The sequence below is a fragment of the Stegostoma tigrinum genome, chromosome 6, assembly GCF_030684315.1.
Source record: "Stegostoma tigrinum isolate sSteTig4 chromosome 6, sSteTig4.hap1, whole genome shotgun sequence".
NCBI lineage: Eukaryota > Metazoa > Chordata > Chondrichthyes > Orectolobiformes > Stegostomatidae > Stegostoma > Stegostoma tigrinum.
In genome coordinates, this window is record NC_081359.1 from 110153902 (window position 1) to 110175596 (window position 21695).

Below are 21695 nucleotides of genomic sequence, written 5' to 3' on the forward strand. Positions count from 1 at the left end.
AGAGAGACATGGAAAGAGAGAGCGAGACCGACACAGACACTGGAGGAGTGAGACCGAGAGAGAAGGACACAAGGAAAGAGAGAGAGTGAGACAGACACAAACAGGGAAAGAGAGAGTGAGACAGACACAAACAGAGAGAGAGAGAGAGAGAGAGACAGACACAAACAGAGAGAGAGAGAGTGAGACACAGAGACAGAGACATAGAGGCAGAGACAGACACAAACAGAGAGAGAGTGAGTGAGACAGACACAAGCAGAGAGAGAGAGAGAGAGACACAGAGACAGAGACATAGAGGCAGAGACAGAGTGAGAGAGAGAGATGGGGCAGGCAGACAGACAGAGACACAGAGAGAGACCGATGCGGGGGGCACATTGGGAGCGAGATACAGAGATAGAACGACAGACAAAGGGGGAGAGACACAGAAAGGCAGGAAAACAGAAAAAAGAGACCGAGAGGGAGACATACAGAACAGGCAGCTCGGCCGCACGGGGCAGAATGCCCCTCGGAAGAATTCAAACCCGACAGTCCCCAGGACAGCAGCCCTGGACCCTGGGTGACCAGCCTAGTGCCTGGCCTATTCTGACTCAATGGCATTCTGCTGGCTTTCCCTGACATTCTGCACAGACTTGGGTAGAGGGGCTGAATGGCCTCTTCCCATTTCCCTTGGTCCCGTTCACAAAACCTGCGACAATGGTGAAAGGACAGCCCGTAGGTAATGGGGGCGGGGGGTGGTAATTCTGACCAACACCCACATCCCCCCTATTCCGCCCACCTCCCCCAACACTCTACCATCACCCATGGAAGGTCAGAGAGTCCAGGGTAAAGAAAACGGTACATTTTATTGGGTACATGGCACATGAGGATTGTCGGCAGGGAGACTGCTTCTTCAGTTCACACTGTCTTCATCACTGGCATCAGCCTTGTCATCCCTGGTCTCGGGAATTCCACTCTCGTCAATGTTTTCCAGGGAGTCGGCATGTTGGATGGCGAGCTCAGAGAGCTGGATGGTGAGGAGGGGGCTCTGTTCTGGGTGCAGCCAGGGTTTGTAGGCTGGAGCATGCTTCTGTTTCCAGTCTGGGTACTTCAGACAAGCTTTGTACATCTTCTTCATCGCCTGGTCCAGTTTAAACACAGACGCTCAGGGTTAGGAGCGCAGCACACAGACACCGATGTGTCACAGATCAAAGGTCAAAACACATGGGAAACAAAGCCCAGAAAACCAACCCCGTCCAGGCCAGAAACTCCCTCCCACAGCCCCATATACACTCTCCCCCATCACTGACCCAACCCCCATTTAATCCCTCTCCCACAGCCAGTGCACACTCGCCCCCCCCATCACTGACCCAACCCCCACTTAATCCCTCTCCCACAGCCAGTGCACACTCGCCCCCCCCATCACTGACCCAACCCCCACTTAATCCCTCTCCCACAGCCAGTGCACACTCGCCCCCCCCATCACTGACCCAACCCCCACTTAATCCCCCTCCTACAGCCCCATGTACACACCTACCCCCCCATCACTGAGCCCACCCACCCATTTAACCCCCTCCCACAGCCCCCTTTGGTAGCTTGTTCTCAGCTTGACAGCAGGGGGTCAGGAGTAGGAGCCGGGACTGTTCTGGCAGTAAATAGAGCCTGGATAAACAGTGGTGATGGTCCCCCTGGTACTTAGGGAGTCCAAGCACACGTTTGTAAGCATGGTGCAGTATGGTGCAATGGACGGTGACAATGGAGGTTCTCATGTCTCTTTCAGCCCATGGTTGGCCAGGAATCTCTCCCAGTCTGACTGCTGGCTGTTCGTGGTGCTGGAAAGGCTTACCAGCTGATAGCCCAGCTTTACTGACACACCTTCCTCTGGGGTTAGCTCCTGGTGTATGATGCAAACCCAGGGCTTCAGGTTCTGAGGTAAGAACTCATCAACCTCCAGCAGTCTACAGAGTCTACTTGAACAACGTCTAAATGAATACAGGACTCTAGGACCAGAGGGCATAGTCTCAGAATAAAGGGGCACCAATTTAACACTGGTTTGAGGAGGAATTTGTTCTCTCAGAGGGTTGTGTGTCTTTGGAACTCCTTGTCACAGAGAGCTGTGGGGGCAGAGTCCTTGTGTACATTTAAGGCTGAGACAGATTCTTGATCAGTCGGGAATCAAGGATAACAGGGAAAGGGCAGGAAAGTGCATGTGAGGAATGTTGGCTCAAAGAGGTACAATGTGCAAGTGCGGAAGGGGACGATGTGGGAATGGAGTGAGTGTGGAAGGGGATGGAGTGAGTGCAGAAATGGACAGTGAGTGCAGAAGGGGCCAGCGTGATTGTGGAAGGGGATGATGTGGGGACGGAGTGAGTGCAGAAGGGGACAGAGTGTGTGTGGAAGGGGACGGCGTGGGGATGGAGTGAGTGCGGAAGGGGATGGTGTGGGGACAGAGTGAGTGCAGAAGGGGTACGGCGTGGGGATGGAGTGAGTGCGGGCCAAATGTTCTTCGTCCACTCTCTCCTGTGAGGTGCATTGGGATGGTCATGCTGCTATGTAAATGCTTGTTATTTACAGAAATGTTCAGCGAACCAAGCCAGTTGACTGTTACAATCATTAGATGTGATCGGCAAACTGGGAGATTAGCTAACCATCTAACGGAGAGGATAGTGCAGCCTCTCTCCTCGTGTGGTGACTCTGCTTGTGCTCCAGGTGGCAGTACAGCTAGAGGAATATTCCTGCCATCACTGACTGGACATGTCCATCCCCTAGACCCAGCTCTCCTACAAACAACTAGGAGGCACACCTTGTTGGAATCATAGAATCCCAACAGTGTGGAAACAGGCCCTTTGGCCCAACAAGTCTACACCGACCCCTGGAGCATTCCACTCAGACCCATCCCCCAATAACCCACCCAACCTAGACATCCTTGGACACTATGGGAAATTTCCCATGGCCAATCCACCCTAACCTGCACATCTTGGACTGTGGGAGGAAACTGGAGCACCCGGAGGAAACCCATTCCAGCCCCACACGCACCTCACCCCTGCCCCAGCCAAACCCGATTACCACTCGCTCACAACAGCATGTCCCACGTTATTTTCCTCTCTCCCCCAGAGCCAACAAGGAAATCAGAGAGTACAGGAGGAGGCTATCAGATCCATGCTGGCCCTCTGTAGAGTAATGCAGTTAGTCTCACCCCCCCATCAATCCCATGACCTCCCCGATCTTATTACCCTCAAACATCTGTCCCATTTCTCCAATCTGCAATCCTACACCCCCTCACCGTCTCCCTCAGACAATCCCTGTAAGTTATCCCTGAGTCCCTGCACTGTCAGCTATGGGGCACACAGTTTTCCTGTCCAATTCAAACTTGTCCCAGAAACATGAGAAAGTCCACCTCTGAATTAGAAATTATACTCACTTTGGGAGCTAAGATCTGCCACGACTGATTTACCACCCACTTTGGTAACGAGCCTTCGGAACAGAGAGAAAATAAACACGGGTTATTCACTTGGATTCGAACAAAGTCCTTTTCAAACTCAGGACCAACAAAGCAAAGGCCAGTTGGCTGCAGCTTCACAGACACATCCCACTGAATCAGAGAGTTGTGCATTCAGGTCTCGCTCCCGAAACGCTAAATCCAGGCCCCACAGTGCTGAGGCAGTGCTGCATGCTCAAGGGCAAACTTTCTCACATTGATTCGCTGGTTTTTATTAATGATCAGTGTGGGATCAGGAGCTTCAGACAGTCAGGAAGGAGAGGTCCCATACAGAGCCCTAGTGACAACTTAGCTTGGAGAACTTGGAGGCGGAGTGGGAACTTGGAGGCAGTGTGGGAGGCGGAGTGGGAATTTGGAGGCGGAGTGGGAATTTGGAGGCGGAGTGGGAGGTAGAGTGGGAATTTGGAGGCGGAGTGGGAGGCGGAGTGGGAATTTGGAGGCGGAGTGGGAGGTGGAGTGGGAATTTGGAGGCGGAGTGGGAGGTAGAGTGGGAATTTGGAGGTGGAGTGGGAGGTGGAGTGGGAATTTGGAGGCGGAGTGGGAACTTAGAGGCAGTGTGGGAGGCAGAGTGGGAATTTGGAGGCGGAGTGGGAATTTGGAGGCGGAGTGGGAGGTAGAGTGGGAATTTGGAGGTGGAGTGGGAGGCGGAGCGGGAACTTGGAGGCGGAGTGGGAATTTGGAGGCGGAGTGGGAGGTGGAGTGGGAATTTGGAGGCAGAGTGGGAGGCGGAGTGGGAGTTTGGAGACGGAGCTGGAATTTGGAGCAGAGGGAGACAAGGCGCTCGTTGTTGCTTTATTTTGCCTCACAGCTTGTAAGTTTCTTTCCAAAAACAGGATAAACTAAAACATAGGATTAGCACAAGAGTGAAATCGTAGGTAAACTGTAAATTCATTGGTTGGTGACAGTTACTGATTGAACCATCTATTACAAGTTACTTACAGATTGAAGTTAAATAGGGGAAATATTTGCAGGTTGCAATCTCAAAGACAAAAATTTTTAAAAATCAAATTAAGAACTAAGTATTCAAAATAGAACTATCGAGTTAGGCGGTGTGTTGTAACTGCATGATGTGGGAGCTGGTGGACCCCATTGAGGTTCATAGTAACCACATCTGTAGCAAGTGTTGGCTACTTGAGGAACTCTGGCTCAGAGATGATGAGCTGGAGCCTGAGCTTCAGTTACAGTGACACATCAGGAAAGGGTAGAGCTACTCGGATCCTGCATTTCAGGAGGTAGTCACACCCCTCAGATTAACGGCCTTAAATTAGTTTAGTGGTCAGGGACCAGGAGGGTATGACTACCGGTGAGGCAGATAGAGAGATCCAGGGTATAGTACTGAAAGAGCCACAGCCAATGAAGCTGTTTAACAGGTTTGAGTTGCTTGTTCACTGTATGGATGAGACCTGGGGCTATAGGGAGGATGAACAAACTGACCATAGCACCATGGTACAGGATTCAAGATACATTCAAGTTAGAGGAGAAAAGAGAAATGTAGTTGTAATTGGAGATACTATGGTCAGGGGAATTGACTGTTTTCTGTGGCCAGGATCAAGAGTCCTGAAGGCTGTGTTGCCTGCCTGGTGCCTGGATTCAGGGTATCTCATCTGGGCTGCAGAGGATCTTGGGGTCAGAAGGGAAAGATCCTGGTTGTTGTGGTCCATATAGATGCCAATGGTATGGATAGAAAGAGAAAAGAGGTTTTGTTGAAGGAATATGAGGGGTTAAATTAAAAAGCAGAACTATTACTGAGCCAGAATCACAATGGTACAGGGTTATTAGATTAAACAGGTAAATGTGTATGAGATAACAAGGTGTGAAGCTGGATGAACACAGCAGGTCAGGCAGCATCAGAGGAGCAGGAAGACTGATGTTTCAGGCCTAGACCCTTCTTCAGAAATCATTTTCTTCATTTTCTGAAGCTCTTCCAGCCCTACACCATGTTATCTCAGATTCTCCAGCATCGGCAGTTCCTGCTCTCTCTGAAATGTGTGGGAGAAACGGGTTTGAATCCATGGGACTTTCACACCATCACTGGGGAAGGAGGGAGCTGTTCCATTGGGATGGGATTCATACTGGGACCGGAGTCCTGGCAAATCACGTAACTGGGATCTGCAGATAGGGCTTTAAACTAAATAATGGGTATGTGTTCAATTTCACGGAAAATTATGGAACAAGTTGAGAGGCATAGATAGAGTTGATAGCCAGAGACTATTTCCCAGGGCAGAAATGGCTAGCACGAGGGGTCATAGTTTTAAGCTGGTTGGTGGGAAGTATAGAGGGGATGTCAGAGGCAGGTTCTTTACACAGAGAGTTGTGAGAGCATGGAATGCGTTGCCAGCAGCAGTTGTGGAAGCAAGGTCATTGGGGTCATTTAAGAGACTGCTGGACATGTATATGGTCACAGAAATTTGAGGGTGCATACATGAGGATCAATGGTCGGCACAACATTGTGGGCTGAAGGGCCTGTTCTGTGCTGTACTGTTCTATGTTCTAAGTTAAAGTGGGGGAAGGGCTCAGCAGAGATTATGAAAGTTTCCAGAAGCACTAATAGGAGAGAATATGCAGAGGGTCAGGAAAGGGCAACGATGTGAAGGGGGACAGTCAGTGCAGGTCTGAGGGTGTTTCACGAAAATACACCCAGTATATAAAACATGGTAAATGAGCTTGTAGCACAGACTGAAACTGGCAGGTACAATGTTGTGGGTGTCACAGAGATGTGTTTGCAAGGGGCTCAGGGCTGGGGACTAAATAACCCAGGGTACCCGTCCTATCGAAAGGACAGGCAGGTGGGCAGAGGGTCAGTAAGAAATGAAATTCCATCGACAGCAAAATGTAACAGAGTTGGAAGGTGTGGGCCTGTGCGGGTAGAGATGAGGAACTGGAAAGGAGAAAAGACATGGATGGGAATTGCGTACAGGCCTCCCGGCAGTCGTCAGGAATGTGAGACTGAATATAAAACAGGAGGAAGGAAGGGCGTGTACAACACGCACTAATACAATAATCACGGGAGACTTCGATAAGCAGGTGGGCTGGGGAATTCAGGAAAGGAATCTGTGGAATGTCTATAATATGTTTTTTGAAGCAGGTTATGGTAGAGCCCATGAGGGAAGAGGCAGTTCTGGATTTGGTGATGTGTAATGAGGCAGACCTGATTAGGGAGCTTCAGGCAAAGGAACCCTGAGGGGACAGTGACCATAATATGATGGAATTCACCCAGCAGCTTGAGAGGCAAAGTTGGCATCTGATGTAACTGTATTACAACTGAGTAAATGAAACTACATAGACATGAGGGAGGAGCTGGTCAGAGTTGATTGGAAGGGAAGATTGGAAGGGAGCAGCAACGGGAGGGGTTTCTGGGGGTAATTTGGGAGGCACAGCAGGAATTCATCCCAAGCGATTTTGGGTGGCATGGTGGCTCAGTGGTTAGCACTGCAGCCTCACAGGGCCAGGGACCCGGGTTCGATTCCAGCCTCAGGCGACTGTCTGTGTGGAGTTTGCACATTCTCCCCGAGTCTGCGTGGGTTTCCTCCGGGTGCTCCGGTTTCCTCCCACAGTCCAAAGATGTGCAGGCCAGGTGGATTGGCCATGCTAAATTGCCCGTAGTGTTCAGGGGTGTGTGGGGGTTAGGTGGGTTATAGGGGGTCTGGGTGGGCTGTTCTGAGGGTTGGTATGGGCTTGTTGGGCCGAAGGGCCTGTTTCCAAACTGTAGGGATTCTACTCTGTTCTTCAGAGGTAGAAATACCTTAAAGGGGGAGGATTAGGCAACTGTGGCTGACAGAGGAAGTCAGGGACAGCGTGAAAGCAAAAGGAAAAGTGTATAATGTGGTGAAGCTTCATGGGAAGCCAGAGAATTGGGAAAACGTTAAAAGCCAGCCGAGGGTAAGTGAGGGGGGGGGGGGGAGGTGGGGGAGAAGATGAATTATGAGAGTAAACTCACTAGTAACATCAAAGTAGATTGCAAGGGTTTTCTTGATATCGAAAAGGTAAGAGAGAGGCAAGAGTGAGCACTGCCAGTGGAGGTGATCCATTTGGATTTCCAGAAGGCCCTTGACAAGGTGTTGCACAGGAGGCTGCTACATGAGATAGGTACCCATAGTGTTAGGGGGCATAGATAGAGGATTGGCTGACTGGCAGAAGGCAGAGTGTGGGGATAGAGGGATCTTTCCCGGGATGGCAGCTGGTGACTAATGGAGTTCCACAGGAGCCTGTGTTGGGATCACACCTATTCACGTTGCGCCTTAACAATCTAGATGAAGGAGCTGAGAGCACTGTTGCGAGGTTTGCAGCCAACACAGAGAGAGGTGGAGGGACAGGTAGTGCTGAGGAAGTAGGGAGCCTACAGAGAACTTGGACAGGCTGGGAAAGTGGGCAAAGGAGTGGCGAATGGAATACAAAATGGGCAAGTGAGAGGTTACGTGCTTTGGAAGGATGATTAGAAACAAGACTCCAGAAACTTGAAACACAAATGCATTGGGAGTCCCAGTTCAGGATTCTATTAGGGTTAACATGCAGATTCAGGTGACAGTCAGGAAGGCCAATGCAGCGTTAGCATTCATTTCAACAGGGCTAAAATACAAGAGCAGAGACACACTGCTGAGGCTGTATAAGGGTCTGGTCAGACCCATATTTGGAATATTTTGAGCAGTTTTGGGGTCCCATATCTAAGGAAGGATGTGCTGGCCTTGGAGGGGGTCCAGAGGAGGTTCACGAGAATGATCCTTGTCATATGAGGAGCAGGTGAGGAGTCTGGGTCTGTAATCGATGGAGTTTCGAAGGATGAGGGGGGGATCTGATTGAAACTTACAGAATGCTGAGGGGCCTGGATAGAGTGGATGTGGAGATGTTTCCATGAGTAGGAGAGACTAGGACCTGAGGGTACAGCCTCAGAGTAAAGGGACAACATTTTAGAACTGAAATGAGGAGGAATTTCCTTGAGGAGGGAATTCCAGGATTTTGACCCAGCAGCAGCAAAGGGGCAGCCATATATTTCGGAGCCGGGATGGTGAGGAGCTCAGAGGGGATTCCTTGTGCTGTACATCAAAGTGAGACTGTCTGAAAGCAATTGACTTCTCAATCTGTGAATATTGTGTCAGAGCAGCTCAGCTCATTCACACATTGAAATATTACGTTCACAAGCATTCAGTCAGTGAACCACTGACACTGCAGACAGTTCAGAGAATGTTCACTCATAGGCACCTGCAGGGTACTGTCTCATGGAGAGACATTGAGGGAGTTGGACATATCTCATTGGAGTGTGGAAGAGTGAGAGGTGATAGGATTGAATCATGTAAGACCCTGAGAAGATCTGATTGAGTGGGTACCAAGAGGACCCCTGGGGGACAGTCTAGGACCACAGGGTATAATCCCAGAATAAGACAGAGATGAGGGGGAATTTATTCTCTCAAAGGGAGGTGAATCTGTGGAATTCTTTACCGCAGAGGGCTGTACGGACTGGATCATTGAGAGTATATTCAAAGCTGAGAGACACAAATTGTTAATCAGGAAGGGTGACAAAGGGGTACGGAGAAAAGGCAGGAAAAGTGGAGATGAGGGTCGCCACATCAGCAAAGATCTCATTGAATGGCACAGCAGACTTGATGGGCTGAATGGCCTATTTCTGCTCCTACATCTCATGGAGTCACTTTGCAGACCCACACACACGACGCTGTGTTGAACAATCTGAGGTCACAGACTGTGGCCCCCACTTCGGTTCCTGGTTTTTGTGGTTTTTGACTTTGCCCGCGTTTGAAAGGAAGGGCTCTCCCCTTCGGGACAGTGACGAGAATACCCCTCTTGCTCCCTATTCACTCCAGTTCCCTTTCCCAGAGAGCAATGGAGGTTGGGCCATTGAATGTACTCAAAGCCGAGTTTGATTATTGATCAGAGAGTCGCGGGTTAAGGGTGGCTGATCCGAGTACAGACAGGGAGGGTTCAATCAGATCAGCCACGATCTTATGGAATGGCACCGCAGGCTCAAAAGGGGCTGAATAGCCTACTGCTGTCCCTAAGGTGCATGTTCTTAAGGAGTAGTAAATTTTCCCAACTCTCAGAAGGTCAGCCGATCTGGCAGAATCTTCAAAGCAAAGAAGAGATGTATTGGAGTTGAAAATGTTTCCACTGTTTCTCACTGCATTGATTGTCTAATTCACCAACATTCTTCATCAACCAAACAGTATAGAACTGGAGAATATGTACATACTGCTGGAACACGCTGGGGGGTGCTGAATGGCCTACTCCTGTTCCTATATTTCCGTGTAGAGCAGGTTGGGGCGAATCCAGTTGGGTTTCCAGGATGAGGATTTCACTGTCACTTCTTCCCAAAGCCAGGCTATTCTGGGATTCCTTTTCCCTGGTAATTAATGTGGAGGGACTGAAGTGGCTGAGATCATTCTCCTTAGAGCAGAGAAAGCTCCGGTAAGAAGTGTTGAAAACCATGAGGAGTTTGGTGGGAGGTGACACCCAGCAGCATGATCACTGGTTTCTTAACCCAGGGAATGTTCTGGGGACCTGTGTTCAAATCCTGCCATGGCCGATGGTGGAATTTGAATTCAATTTTTAAAAAAACCTGGAATTAAGACTCTAATAATGACAGTGAATCCATTGTTGATTATGGAAAAAACCCATCTGGTTCACTAATGTCCTTTAGGGAAGGAAACTGCCATCCTTACCTGGTCTGGCACACATGTGACTCCAGACCTACAGGAATGTGGTTGACACTGTACCACCCTCTCGGTAATTAGGGGTGGGCAATAAACGCTGCCTGGCCAGTAAATCTGATGGGTTTTGCTGACAATTGACAACTAAACTGGTGCTGGTGGAATAGACAATGTTCAGGCTCCTCTGCCCAGGGCTCATCAATCTGTCCACTTTTTCTGTCCCACCTTGCTCTTCCTCTCTCTTTTGTACCCTAAGATCTTAAAGTGCTTTTTCTCTGATCAGAAAACTTACTTTGGAGTGGCAGGGAGACGGAGCGGAGTGGAGTGGAGGTTTGGAGCGGCAGGGAGACGGAGCGGAGTGGAGGTTTGGAGTGGCAGGGAGACGGAGCGGAGTGGAGTGGAGGTTTGGAGCGGCAGGGAGACGGAGCGGAGTGGAGGTTTGGAGTGGCAGGGTGACAGAGCGGAGTGGAGGTTTGGAGTGGCAGGGTGACAGAGCGGAGTGGAGGTTTGGAGTGGCAGGGTGACAGAGCGGAGCAGAGTGGAGGTTTGGAGTGGCAGGGTGACAGAGCGGAGTGGAGTGGAGGTTTGGAGTGGCAGGGAGACAGAGCGGAGTGGAGTGGAGGTTTGGAGTGGCAGGGTGACAGAGCGGAGTGGAGTGGAGGTTTGGAGTGACAGGGTGACAGAGCGGAGTGGAGTGGAGGTTTGGAGTGGCAGGGAGACAGAGCGGAGTGGAGTGGAGGTTTGGAGTGGCAGGGTGACAGAGCGGAGTGGAGTGGAGGTTTGGAGTGGCAGGGAGACAGAGTGGAGTGGAGTGGAGGTTTGGAGTGACAGGGAGATGGAGTGGAGTGGAGTGGAGGTTTGGAGTGGCAGGGAGACATGGCAGAGCGGACTGGAGGTTTGGAGTGGCAGGGTGACGGAGTGGAGTGGAGGTTTGGAGTGGCAGAGTGACAGAGCGGAGCGGAGTGGAGGTTTGGAGTGGCAGGGTGACAGAGCGGAGCGGACTGGAGGTTTGGAGTGGCAGGGAGACATGGCAGAGCGGACTGGAGGTTTGGAGTGGCAGGGTGACAGAGCAGAGCGGAGTGGAGGTTTGGAGTGGCAGGGTGACAGAGCGGAGTGGAGTGGAGGTTTGGAGTGGCAGGGTGACAGAGCGGAGTGGAGGTTTGGAGTGGCAGGGTGACAGAGCGGAGCGGAGTGGAGGTTTGGAGTGGCAGGGAGCGGAGTGGAGTGGACTGGAGGTTTGGAGTGGCAGGGAGACGGAGCGGAGTGGAGTGGAGGTTTGGAGTGGCAGGGTGACAGAGCGGAGCGGAGTGGAGGTTTGGAGTGGCAGGGAGCAGAGCAGAGTGGAGAAGGAACGGTTGATGGACTGGGGTCTGGTGTGGATGGTCAGACACGTGTGGAAACTCATGCATTAAGCCTCTGCAATGTTTGTGTGTAACCTGTTTATCTGTCTGTAATATTTATCCTTTTAACTATGTCTTATTTCTAACTTACACCATGAATCACTGTACGGTAACACATGTTATTTTGCTTTTTATTCCTCTGTTTGTACCTAAGATTTGTACCTGGGGAGGTGCCTGGTACAAGTACACCTGACAATTAAGGATATTCTATTCTATTCTAGTCTAAGAGCTCCTGTCATACTTCTGAACTCCAAATGTGTTTGGGCCCAATCTGTTCAACGTTCCCTCAGAAAACAGGCCCCTCGTGGTCAGGATCAGGTGAATGAAGTTTCTCTGTGATCTGTACAGCTTCTGGGGCCTTCAAGTCAAACCCTCTCCCCTCGTTACACTCTTTACTATCAACTTCACACAGACACAGGTCACCTGTCCTGGTTACGTGGGATGCAATCCTGCTCACCAAGCATTGCTCTGAAGCGCCCGACGACAATGTGTGCGTTGGAATCTGTGATCCATGCAGCAAATGGCCCGCCAGGGCTGGCGTTGGGATTATTGCCTACCTTTAGGGTCCACCTGTGCCAGGTAAGTGAGGGTACAGCTGTTGGCACTGCTGGTTTCTACCAGGTATCCGGTCTGAACTGAAACCGCCCGAACCCGCTCCTTCTTAGGGGGGCATTTCTGAGGCGGGAAGGAGCAAGAAAAGAAACCAGAAGTCAATCAGGGCCACTCAGCAACTGTCCTACAATGAGCAGGAGGCCATTCAGCCCTTCATCCCTGTGCAGGTTGTTTGGAAGAGCTCTCCAACTATCTATTGACCGAGGTGTTCCCATATCACACTGCAGGCATTTACTGTCATAAGATTTGATTCATATCAACCATGATCAATTCAAAGCCGAGATAACAAAGTGTGGAGCTGGATGAACACAGCAGGCCAAGCAGCATCAGAGGAGCAGGGAAGCTGATGTTTCGGGCCTAGATCCTTCATCAGAAAAGGGGAATGGGGACAGGATTCTGAAATAAATAGGGAGAGAGGAGGAGGCGGTCTGAAGACAGATAGAGGAGAAGATAAGTGGAGAGGAGAGTATAGGTGGGGAGGTAGGGAGGGGATAGGTCAGTCCAGGGAGGACGGACAGGTCAAGGGGGCGGGATGAGGTTAGTAGGTAGGAAATGGAGGTGCGGCTTGAGGTGGGAGGAGGGGATAGGTGAGAGGAAGAACAGGTTAGGGAGGCGGATGAGTTGGGCTGGTTTTGGGATGCAGTGGGGGAAGGGGAGATTTAGAAGCTTGTGAAATCCACATTGATACCATTAGGCTGCAGGGTTCCCAGGCGGAATATGAGTTGCTGTTCCTGCAACCTTCGGGTGGCATCATTGTGGCACTGCAGGAGGCCCATGATGGACATGTCGTCCAAGGAATGGGAGGGGGAGTGGAAATGGTTCGCGACTGGGAGAAGCAGTAGTTTGTTGTGAACCGAGTGGAGGTGTTCTGCAAAGTGGTCCCCAAGCCTCCACTTGGTTTCCCCAATGTAGAGGTAGCCACACGTGGCCTGCTGTGTTCATCCAGCCCCACACTTTGTTATCTTGGATTCTCCAGCATCTGCAGTTCCCATTATCTCTGATCTCAATCCAAAGCTGTGCAGGTTAGGGTGGATTGGCCATGCTAAATTGCCCATAGTGTCCAGGGATGTGCAGGCTGGGTGGGTTAGCTATGGGTTACAGGGATATGGTAGAGCGGGATGCTCTTTGGGAGGACTTGATGGGCTGAATGGCCTGCTCCCAAACTGTAGAGATTCTACAATCTTACTGAATGGCAAAGCAAGCTGGAGGGGGCTGAATGGCCTCCTCCTGCCTTTTGATCATAGAACATGGAACATGGAACATGGAACAATGCAGCGCAGAACAGGCCATTCGGCCCTCAATATTGCGCCAACCTGTGAACTAGTCTAAGGCCCCCCCCACCCCACACTATCCTATCATCATCCATATGCTTATCCAAGAACTGTGTAAATGCCCCTGATGTGGCTGAGTTAGCTACATTGGCAGGCAGGGCATTCCACACCCTTAACACTCTCTGAGTAAAGAATGTGTTTGAATTATTCACATTTACCCAACACTCTTCACAAAGTATTTTCCCCCTCAGTAAACAACTCCCTCATCCTACTCCAGCAAATGTCCCCTCGCAAATCCCCGTGACTCTAATGGAGGAAAATCAGTGGATAGTTTGAATGCAACCTATATGTATATATATATATATGTAAATACGGTACAGGTATAAGTCACATGGCCCACGTTACTCTTGCATTTTTTTTGCAAAGGGAATGAATGAAAGGTTTTAAGAATTAAAACCATAGGAGCAATGGCAGGGCCAGCATTTGTTGCCTATCCCTAGTTGCCCTTGAACTGACTGCATCACTCAGCCATTTCAGAGGGCAGTTGAGAGTCTGGAGTCACATGGAGACCAGTCGGGGAAAGATGGCAACTTTCCTTCCCTAAAGGGCATTAGTGAACCCGAGGGGGGTTTCACACAAATTGGCTGTGGGTCCATGGTCACTGTCATGCCAGTTTATTGCCCTCATCCTTCCCTCCAAACTTTTTCTACGCCCTCCGCTGACATCCCACTCCTACCCTCCCACCCCCAGACATGTTCCTGGTGGCTCTGAGGGAGCTCCCCAGCCCCACACTCGCCCCCCCCCCCCCCCCCCCCCCCCCGGAGTGCTCCTGGCACTGAGGGAGCACCCTGACCCCACACTCGCCAGCGTCGCCAGCGCCCCCCCCCCCCCCACACCCCCAGAGTGCTCCTGGCACTGAGGGAGCCCTCCCTGGTATAGGCCGGAGGGCCTGGGCTTGCTGCTGTAATGTCCCTGCAGCTTATGAACTCACCGAATGTTTGACTGAGTAGTTCATGATGATGTAGTCACTCCCCATTGGAAGCCAAGACCTCAGTGTGACCACATCCCGGTTCTTCAGTGGCTTCGGACATCTCCCTGGCCAAAACAAAACCCAAAAGGAGTCAGCTTTCTTTTCATTTGCTCACAGAGTGTGGTCATTACTTTATTGTGCCCATCCCTAGTTGCCCCCTGAGAAATTGTGGGTGAGCTGCCTTTCTGACTCACTGCAGCCCATCTGCTGTACATAAGCCTACAATGTCCTCAGGGAGGGAATTCCAGGATTTTGACCCAACAACACTGAAAGGACAGTGATATATTTCCAAGTCAGGATGGTGAGTGGCTCGGAGGGGAACTCGCAGGGGGGTGGTGTTCCCATGTACCTGCTGCCCTTGTCCTTCTAGATGGAAGTGCTCATGGGTTTGGAAGGTGCTGTTTGAGGATCTTTGGTGAATAAAGTTTTGGCAAAGATCTGTAGCTCGGGTTGTGGGAGAGGTTGTTGACTTGGTCACCGAGCTGCCTTGTTATCGTTCAGACACTTCATCACCATGCTAGGTAACATCGTCAGTGGAGTCTCCGATGAAGCGATGTTATTCTACTGTAGCAAGTTTTGAGACGATTATTCTACTCTGTTTGGAATTTAGACTGTTTGGTCCGTTATGGTGAGCAGTGTCATTCGGGTTTTGGTCTGGACAGGTTTATATATGAAGTCCAATTCTGCATATTTGTTGATTGTATTACAGGTGGACAACCGTGACTCCAGGAATTCCCGTGTGTGTCTATGTTTGGTTTGGGCTGCTATGGTTACCTTGTCCCAGTTAAATTGATGTCCTTCATTGTCTGAGTGTACTGATATTAAAGTGAGTTTGTCATGCCATTTTGCTGCTAGCTGAAGTTCAGGTATTCTGATGGTTAGTTTCCTTCCTGTCTGTCCAATGTAATGTTTGTGGCAGCTGTTGCATGGCATTTTGTAAACTACATTAGTTCTGCGTGTTGTGGGAATGGGGTCTTCATCCTCGTAAGTGTTTGCTGTAGAATAGCTGTGGGCTTGTGTGCTACCAATGATTCCTAGTGGTCTCAGGAGTCTTGTTGTCAGTTCCAATATGTTCTTGATGTAGGGCAGCGTGGCCAGTGTGTTAGGGTGCATTGGGTCGTGCTGTTGTTGTCTGTTAGTAGCATCTACGGATGAAGTCACAGGGGATAGCCATAACGCAATCAACAAACCCATACAGATCAAAATCCGAAATGATACTGCTCACCATAACAGACCAGACAGTGTAAATTCCTAACATCGCTTCATCGGAGGCCTCACTGATGATGTCACCCAGCACTGTGACAAAACGGTTAAACAAAATCAAGCCACCTTGGCGAGCAAGTCAACAAGCTCATCTTTGGTGAGTTTCTGCAGTGCATCTTATAGATGGTACACACTGCTGCTACTGAGTGTCGATGATGGAGGGAGTGGGATATTTGTGGATATGGTGCCAATCATGTCGTCTGCTTTATCCTGGATGGTGTCGAGCTTCTTGAGTGTTGTTGGGGCTGTATTCATCCAGGGAAGTGGGGATTATTCCATCACACTCCTGACTTGTGCCTTGTAGATGGTGGGCAGGGTTTGGGAAGTCAGGACATGAGTTACCTGCTCTTGTAGCCACACTGTTAATGTGGTGAGTCCAGTTGAATTTCTGGTCAGTGGCCACCCCCAGGATGTTGATAGTGGGGGGATTCAGTGAGGGTAACGCCATTGAATGTCAAGGGGCAGTGGTTAGATTATATCGTGTATTTGCACAATGCTCTGAAGCTGATAGTGCAAGCTGAGAAGGTTGTTTAATTAAAAATAATTAAGATCCTTGGCACAGAGTTAAGGTAGATGGATTAAAGCTGACACGAGGAGCAACTTTTTTACCCAGAGGGCAGTGGGTGTCTGCACAGCTTCAGATTGAGGGGGAAACTTTTAAATCATTCAGAAGAATGAGAGGGAATCTCATTGGAACATTCAGGATTCTTAAGGGGCCTGACAGGGTAAATGCTGAGAGGATGTTCCCCCTCAAGGGAGGGTTTGAGACCAGGGGGCACAGTCTTGGAATAAAGGGGCATCAACTTAACACTGAGATGAGGAGGGATTTCTTCTCTCAGAGGGTTGAGAGTCTTTGGAACTCCTTGTCACAGAGAGCTATGGGGGCAGAGTCCCTGTGTATATTTGAGGTTGAGACAGATTCTCAATCAGTCAGGAAATTAAGGGTTACGGGGAAAGGGCAGGAAAGACATGAGGCTGACGGATCGGCCATGGTACTATTAAACATGGAGCAGACTTGAGGGGCCGAATAGCCTACACCCCTTCCTATTTCTTATGGTCTTATGGCACCGAGATCTGCTCCTGAAGCACAGGAACCTGCAAAGCTCCAGGCAGAGGGATTAGATATATTCAGCACAGCACAGGCACATGGGCTGAACAGCCTCAGTGTGCCGTATCATTTCAATACTTCAATGTTACAGAGCAGTGATAAGCCAGGTCATTGAGCTGAAATGCTAGGTGATGGCTTAGTGTATTATTGCTGGGCTTTTAGTCCAGGGACCCAAGTATTTTGACCAGGTTGAAATCCCACCACAGTGAAATGTGAATTCAATAAAAATCTGGAATTAAGAGTGTGATGGTGACCAGCCAATAATTGAGAGAGGACCCCACCCGGGGTGCAGCGATGTAGGGAAATGGCAGTTTGAAAAAGTAGTAAAGGGCCAGTATAGGGAAGGTGGGCCAAGTGTCCTCCCCCTTCGTTATTAATGGTTCAGAAAGAAATCTGCATCCTTACCCTTTATACGTGACTCCAGACTCACATCGGAATGGCTGACTCTTAGCAATGAGGGATTGGTCAACATGCCAGCCCAGCCTGCAATGCTCACCTCACAGGAATGAATAAAAATGAACTTTATGAAACACTGGCAAGACCTATTCTGGGCCCCACACTGTCGGGGGAATGTCAAAGCCTCTGAGGGGGTGTCAGGGCAGATTGACTGGAATAGAGAACATAGAACATAGAACATTACAGCACAGTACAGGCCCTTCGGCCCTCGATGTTGTGCCGACCTGTCATACCGATCTGAAGCCCATCTATACTACAGTATTCCATGTACGTCCATATGCTTATCCAATGACAAAATAGGAGCAGGGATAAGGAGGGACAAGAGAGGCTGGGATTGTTCTCCTGAAAACAGACAGTTAAAAGGAGAGATTTAATTGATCAACTGAGACGTTTTCGGAAGAGCCACTGATAAAGGTGCTGGGTTGTTCCCAGAGACAGGAGACGAGCTATCCACCCACGTTGATGATAACTGGCAGAACAGGCAAGGGAGAGAGTGAGCTCTCATGGTCTGCCTGTGCAGACTGAAACAGCAACAGAAACTGAATCGAGAAGGGAGTTTCATCAATAATTGGAAGAGATAAAACTGCAGGTCCGTGGGCACGGAGCCGGGAGGGAGTGTGAGCTGCTAAACTGCTTTTTTTTCAAAGGTCACAGAAACAAGATCGACCAGGCAAGCTGAGTGGAACACACAGCAAGGGATCACTTCCCTGGTGCGTCCAACAGTGACGGTCTGGAATCAGTGATCCTATCTTCAAACCTTTTGCTTTAATCTCACTCAGGTATAGCGCCCTTTCTCTGTGCCATCGAGCCATGGACCTATTCAATTAGCTGGGACCTTGGGGAGCCAATCATATCCTATTGTTTTCCTATGGCAACACTTTAACCAATCAGTGCCTTGTCTCCTGCAGTCTAAATTGTTGTGACGATATGAAACTTGGAATTCTTGCATTTGATTCTGATGAGCGTAACTTCAGCAACACCTCTCTCCCTAAGCTTCTCCACTCAGTGGCTTCTCACAGCTCCTCAGTGAGAGATATCTGAGCTCAGCCATCATCAATATAGACCCCCCTTGTCATATTCACAGATACTTTGTTTGCCTCCCCACGCAGTCTACATGCTCCTGGCCTCCAGTAGGGACCAGAGCGCCTCCAACCTCTTCCACCTATCCCTCAATCTTCCCTCTTTTAAAAACACACTCAGGACAAGGGCATCAGCGATAACGGGAACTGCAGATGCTGGAGAATCCAAGATAACAAAGTGTGAGGCTGGATGAACACAGCAGGCCAAACAGCATCTCAGGAGCAGGAAGGCTGACATTTCGGGCCTAGACCCTTCATCAGAGAGGGGGATGGGGTGAGGGAACTGGAATAAATAGGGAGCGAGGGGGAGGCGGACCGAAGATGGAGAGAAAAGAGGAGAGAAGATGGAGACGTGGGGAGGAGAGTATAGGTGGGGAGGTAGGGAGGGGATAGGTCAGTCCAGGGAAGACGGACAGGTCAAGGAGGTGGGACGAGGTTAGTAGGTAGGGAATGGAGGTGCGGCTTGAGGTGAGAGGAAAAACCGGTTAGGGAGGCAGAGACAGGCTGGGCTGGTTTTGGGATGCAGTGAGGGGAGGGGAAGAGCTGGGCATGTTTTGTGATGCAGTGGGGGGAGGGGATGAGCTGGGCTGGTTGTGTGGTGCAGTGGGGGGACGGGACGAACTGGGCTGGTTTTGGGATGCAGTGGGGGAAGGGGAGATTTTGAAGCTGGTGAAGTCCACATTGATACCATTGGGCTGCAGGGTTCCCAAGCGGAATATGAGTTGCTGTTCCTGCAACCTTCGGGTGGCATCATTGTGGCACTGCAGGAGGCCCAGGATGGACATGTCGTCTGAGGAATGGGAGGGGGAGTTAAAATGGTTCACGACTGGGAGGTGCAGTTGTTTATTGCGAACCGAGTGGAGGTGTTCTGCAAAGCGGTCCCCAAGCCCTCGCTTGGTTTCCCCAATGTAGAGGAAGCCACACCGGGTACAGTGGATGCAGTATACCACATTGGCAGATGTGCAGGTGAACCTCTGCTTCATGTGGAAAGTCATCTCGGGGCCTGGGATAGGGGTGAGGGAGGAGGTGTGGGGGCAAGTGTAGCATTTCCTGCGGTTGCAGGGGAAGGTGCCGGGTATGGTGGGGTTGGAGGGCAGTGTGGAGCCAACAAGGGAGTCACGGAGAGAGTGGTCTCTCCGGAAAGCAGACAGGGGTGGGGATGGAAAAATGTCTTGGGTGGTGGGGTCGGATTGTAGATGGCGGAAGTGTCGGAGGATGATGCGTTGTATCCAGAGGTTGGTCGGGTGGTGTGTGAGAACGAGGGGGATCCTCTTTGGGCGGTTGTGGTGGGGGCGGGGTGTGAGGGATGTGTTGTGGGAAATGCGGGAAATGCGGTCAAGGGCGTTCTCGATCACTGTGGGGGGAAAGTTGTAGTCCTTGAAGAACGAGGACATCTGGGATGTGTGGGAGTGGAATGTCTTATCGTGGGAGCAGATGCGGCGGAGGAATTGGGAATAGGGGATGGAATTTTTGCAGGAGGGTGGGTGGGAGGAGGTGTATTCTAGGTAGCTGTGGGAGTCGGTGGGCTTGAAACGGACATCAGTTACAAGCTGGTTGCCTGAGATGGAGACTGAGAGGTCCAGGAAGGTGAGAGATGTGCTGGAGATGGCCCAGGTGAACTTGAGGTTGGGGTGGAAGGTGTTGGTGAAGTGGATAAACTGTTCAAGCTCCTCTGGGGAGCAAGAGGCGGCGCCGATACAGCCATCAATGTGACGGAGGAAGAGGTGGGGTTTGGGGCCTGTGTAGGTGCGGAACAGGGACTGTTCCACGTAACCTACAAAGAGGCAGGCATAGCTGGGGCCCATGTGGGTGCCCATGGCCACCCCCTTTATCTGTAGGAAGTGGGAGGAATCGAAAGAGAAGTTGTTGAGTGTGAGGACGAGTTTGCCTAGGCGGATGAGGGTGCCGGTGGAGGGGGACTGGTCGGGCCTGCGGGACAGGAAGAAGCGGAGGGCCTTGAGGCCATCTGCATGAGGAATACAGGTGTATACGGACTGGACATCTATGGTGAAAATGAGGTGTTGGGGGCCAGGGAATTGGAAGTCCTGGAGGAGGTGGAGGGCGTGGGTGGTATCACAGACATAGGTGGGGAGTTCCTGGACCAAAGGGGAGAAAATGGAGTCCAGATAGGTGGAGATGAGTTCGGTGGGGCAGGAGCAGGCTGAGACGATGGGTCGACCAGAGCAGGCAGGTTTGTGGATTTTGGGAAGGAGATAGAAACGGGCCGTGCGGGGTTGGGGAACAATGAGGTTGGAGGCTGTGGGTGGGAGGTCTCCTGAGGTGATGAGGTCATGAATGGTGTTGGAGATGATGGTTTGGTGCTCGGGGGTGGGGTCATGATCAAGGGGGCGGTAGGAGGTGGTGTCAGAGAGTTGGCATTTGGTCTCGGCGATGGAGAGGTCAGTACGCCATACTACCACTGCACCACCCTTGTCTGCGGGTTTGATGGTGAGGTTGGGGTTGGAGTGGAGGGAGCAGAGTTCTGCGGGGGAGAGGTTGGAGTGGGTGAGAGGGGTGGAGAGGTTGAGGCGAGGACAAAGGCATGATTGGTACTAGTGGAATTTACTGCTCATCCTCAGAAGGTGACATTGGGATTGATATTGAGGATTTTTCTTATTGACTTGTGGGACGTGGGTGTCAGTGAGGCTGACGCAGCATTTACTGCCTGCTCCACTCACCCTCCAAATGAATGGCTGGCTCAGCAATATCTGAAAGCAGCTGTGAGCCAACCACATTGCTGTGGGGATGTGGAGTCACACCTAGGCCAGACCGGGTAAGGATGGAGGATTTCCTTCCCTGAAACAGTGAGCCAGCTGGGTTTTTCTGACAATTGACAATTGTTCCACAGTCTTCAGCAGGAGGTCAATTCCTGACTTTTTTGACCCAAACTGGAAGGTCATGAACAGTTTAATCACAATGTTGTTGTGGGTCTAGGGTCATGTGTAGGCCCCAGCAGGGGTTCCTTCCTCAACAGGAGCACAGTTAACCAGATGTATTCCTTCCAGGAACCTGACCATTCTCTACGATCACTTCCTCTATCGCAGTTGTTTTTACACAAACTGGACTCAGTACCAAACTGCCCTTCTAGAATTTCAACTAAAACTCCACGGATGAATTGGTGAGACCACACCTGGAGGACTGTGTGCAGTTTTGGTCTCCTTACCTGAAGAAGGATGTTCTGGTGATGGAGGGACTGCAGTGAGGGTTTACCAGACTGATTCCTGCGATGGCGGGCACTGACGTACGATGAGAGACTGGATCAGTTAGGACTATATTCCCTGGAGTTTAGAAGAATGAGGGGAGGATCATGTAGAAACTTTTACAATTCTAACAGGACTGGACAGGGCC

The 21695-nt window shown here is 50.7% G+C and overlaps 1 protein-coding gene across 5 annotated transcripts in view; it reads right to left on the reverse strand.

Moving 5' to 3' along the window:
• Positions 1–820: 820 nt before the first annotated feature.
• LOC125453410 (START domain-containing protein 10) overlaps positions 821–21695 on the reverse strand; it is a 96467-nt gene continuing 75592 nt past the window's right edge. For all 5 annotated transcript variants that reach the window (XM_048532964.2, XM_059646952.1, XM_059646950.1 and 2 more), the window contains exons 3-6: positions 14403–14506; positions 12086–12203; positions 3395–3447; positions 821–1114 (exon numbers count right to left, since the gene is read on the reverse strand). In XM_048532964.2, coding sequence (XP_048388921.1) covers positions 887–1114; positions 3395–3447; positions 12086–12203; positions 14403–14506 — 503 coding nt within the window. In that variant the 3' untranslated portion in view covers positions 821–886. The remainder of the gene's footprint in view (positions 1115–3394; positions 3448–12085; positions 12204–14402; positions 14507–21695) is intronic.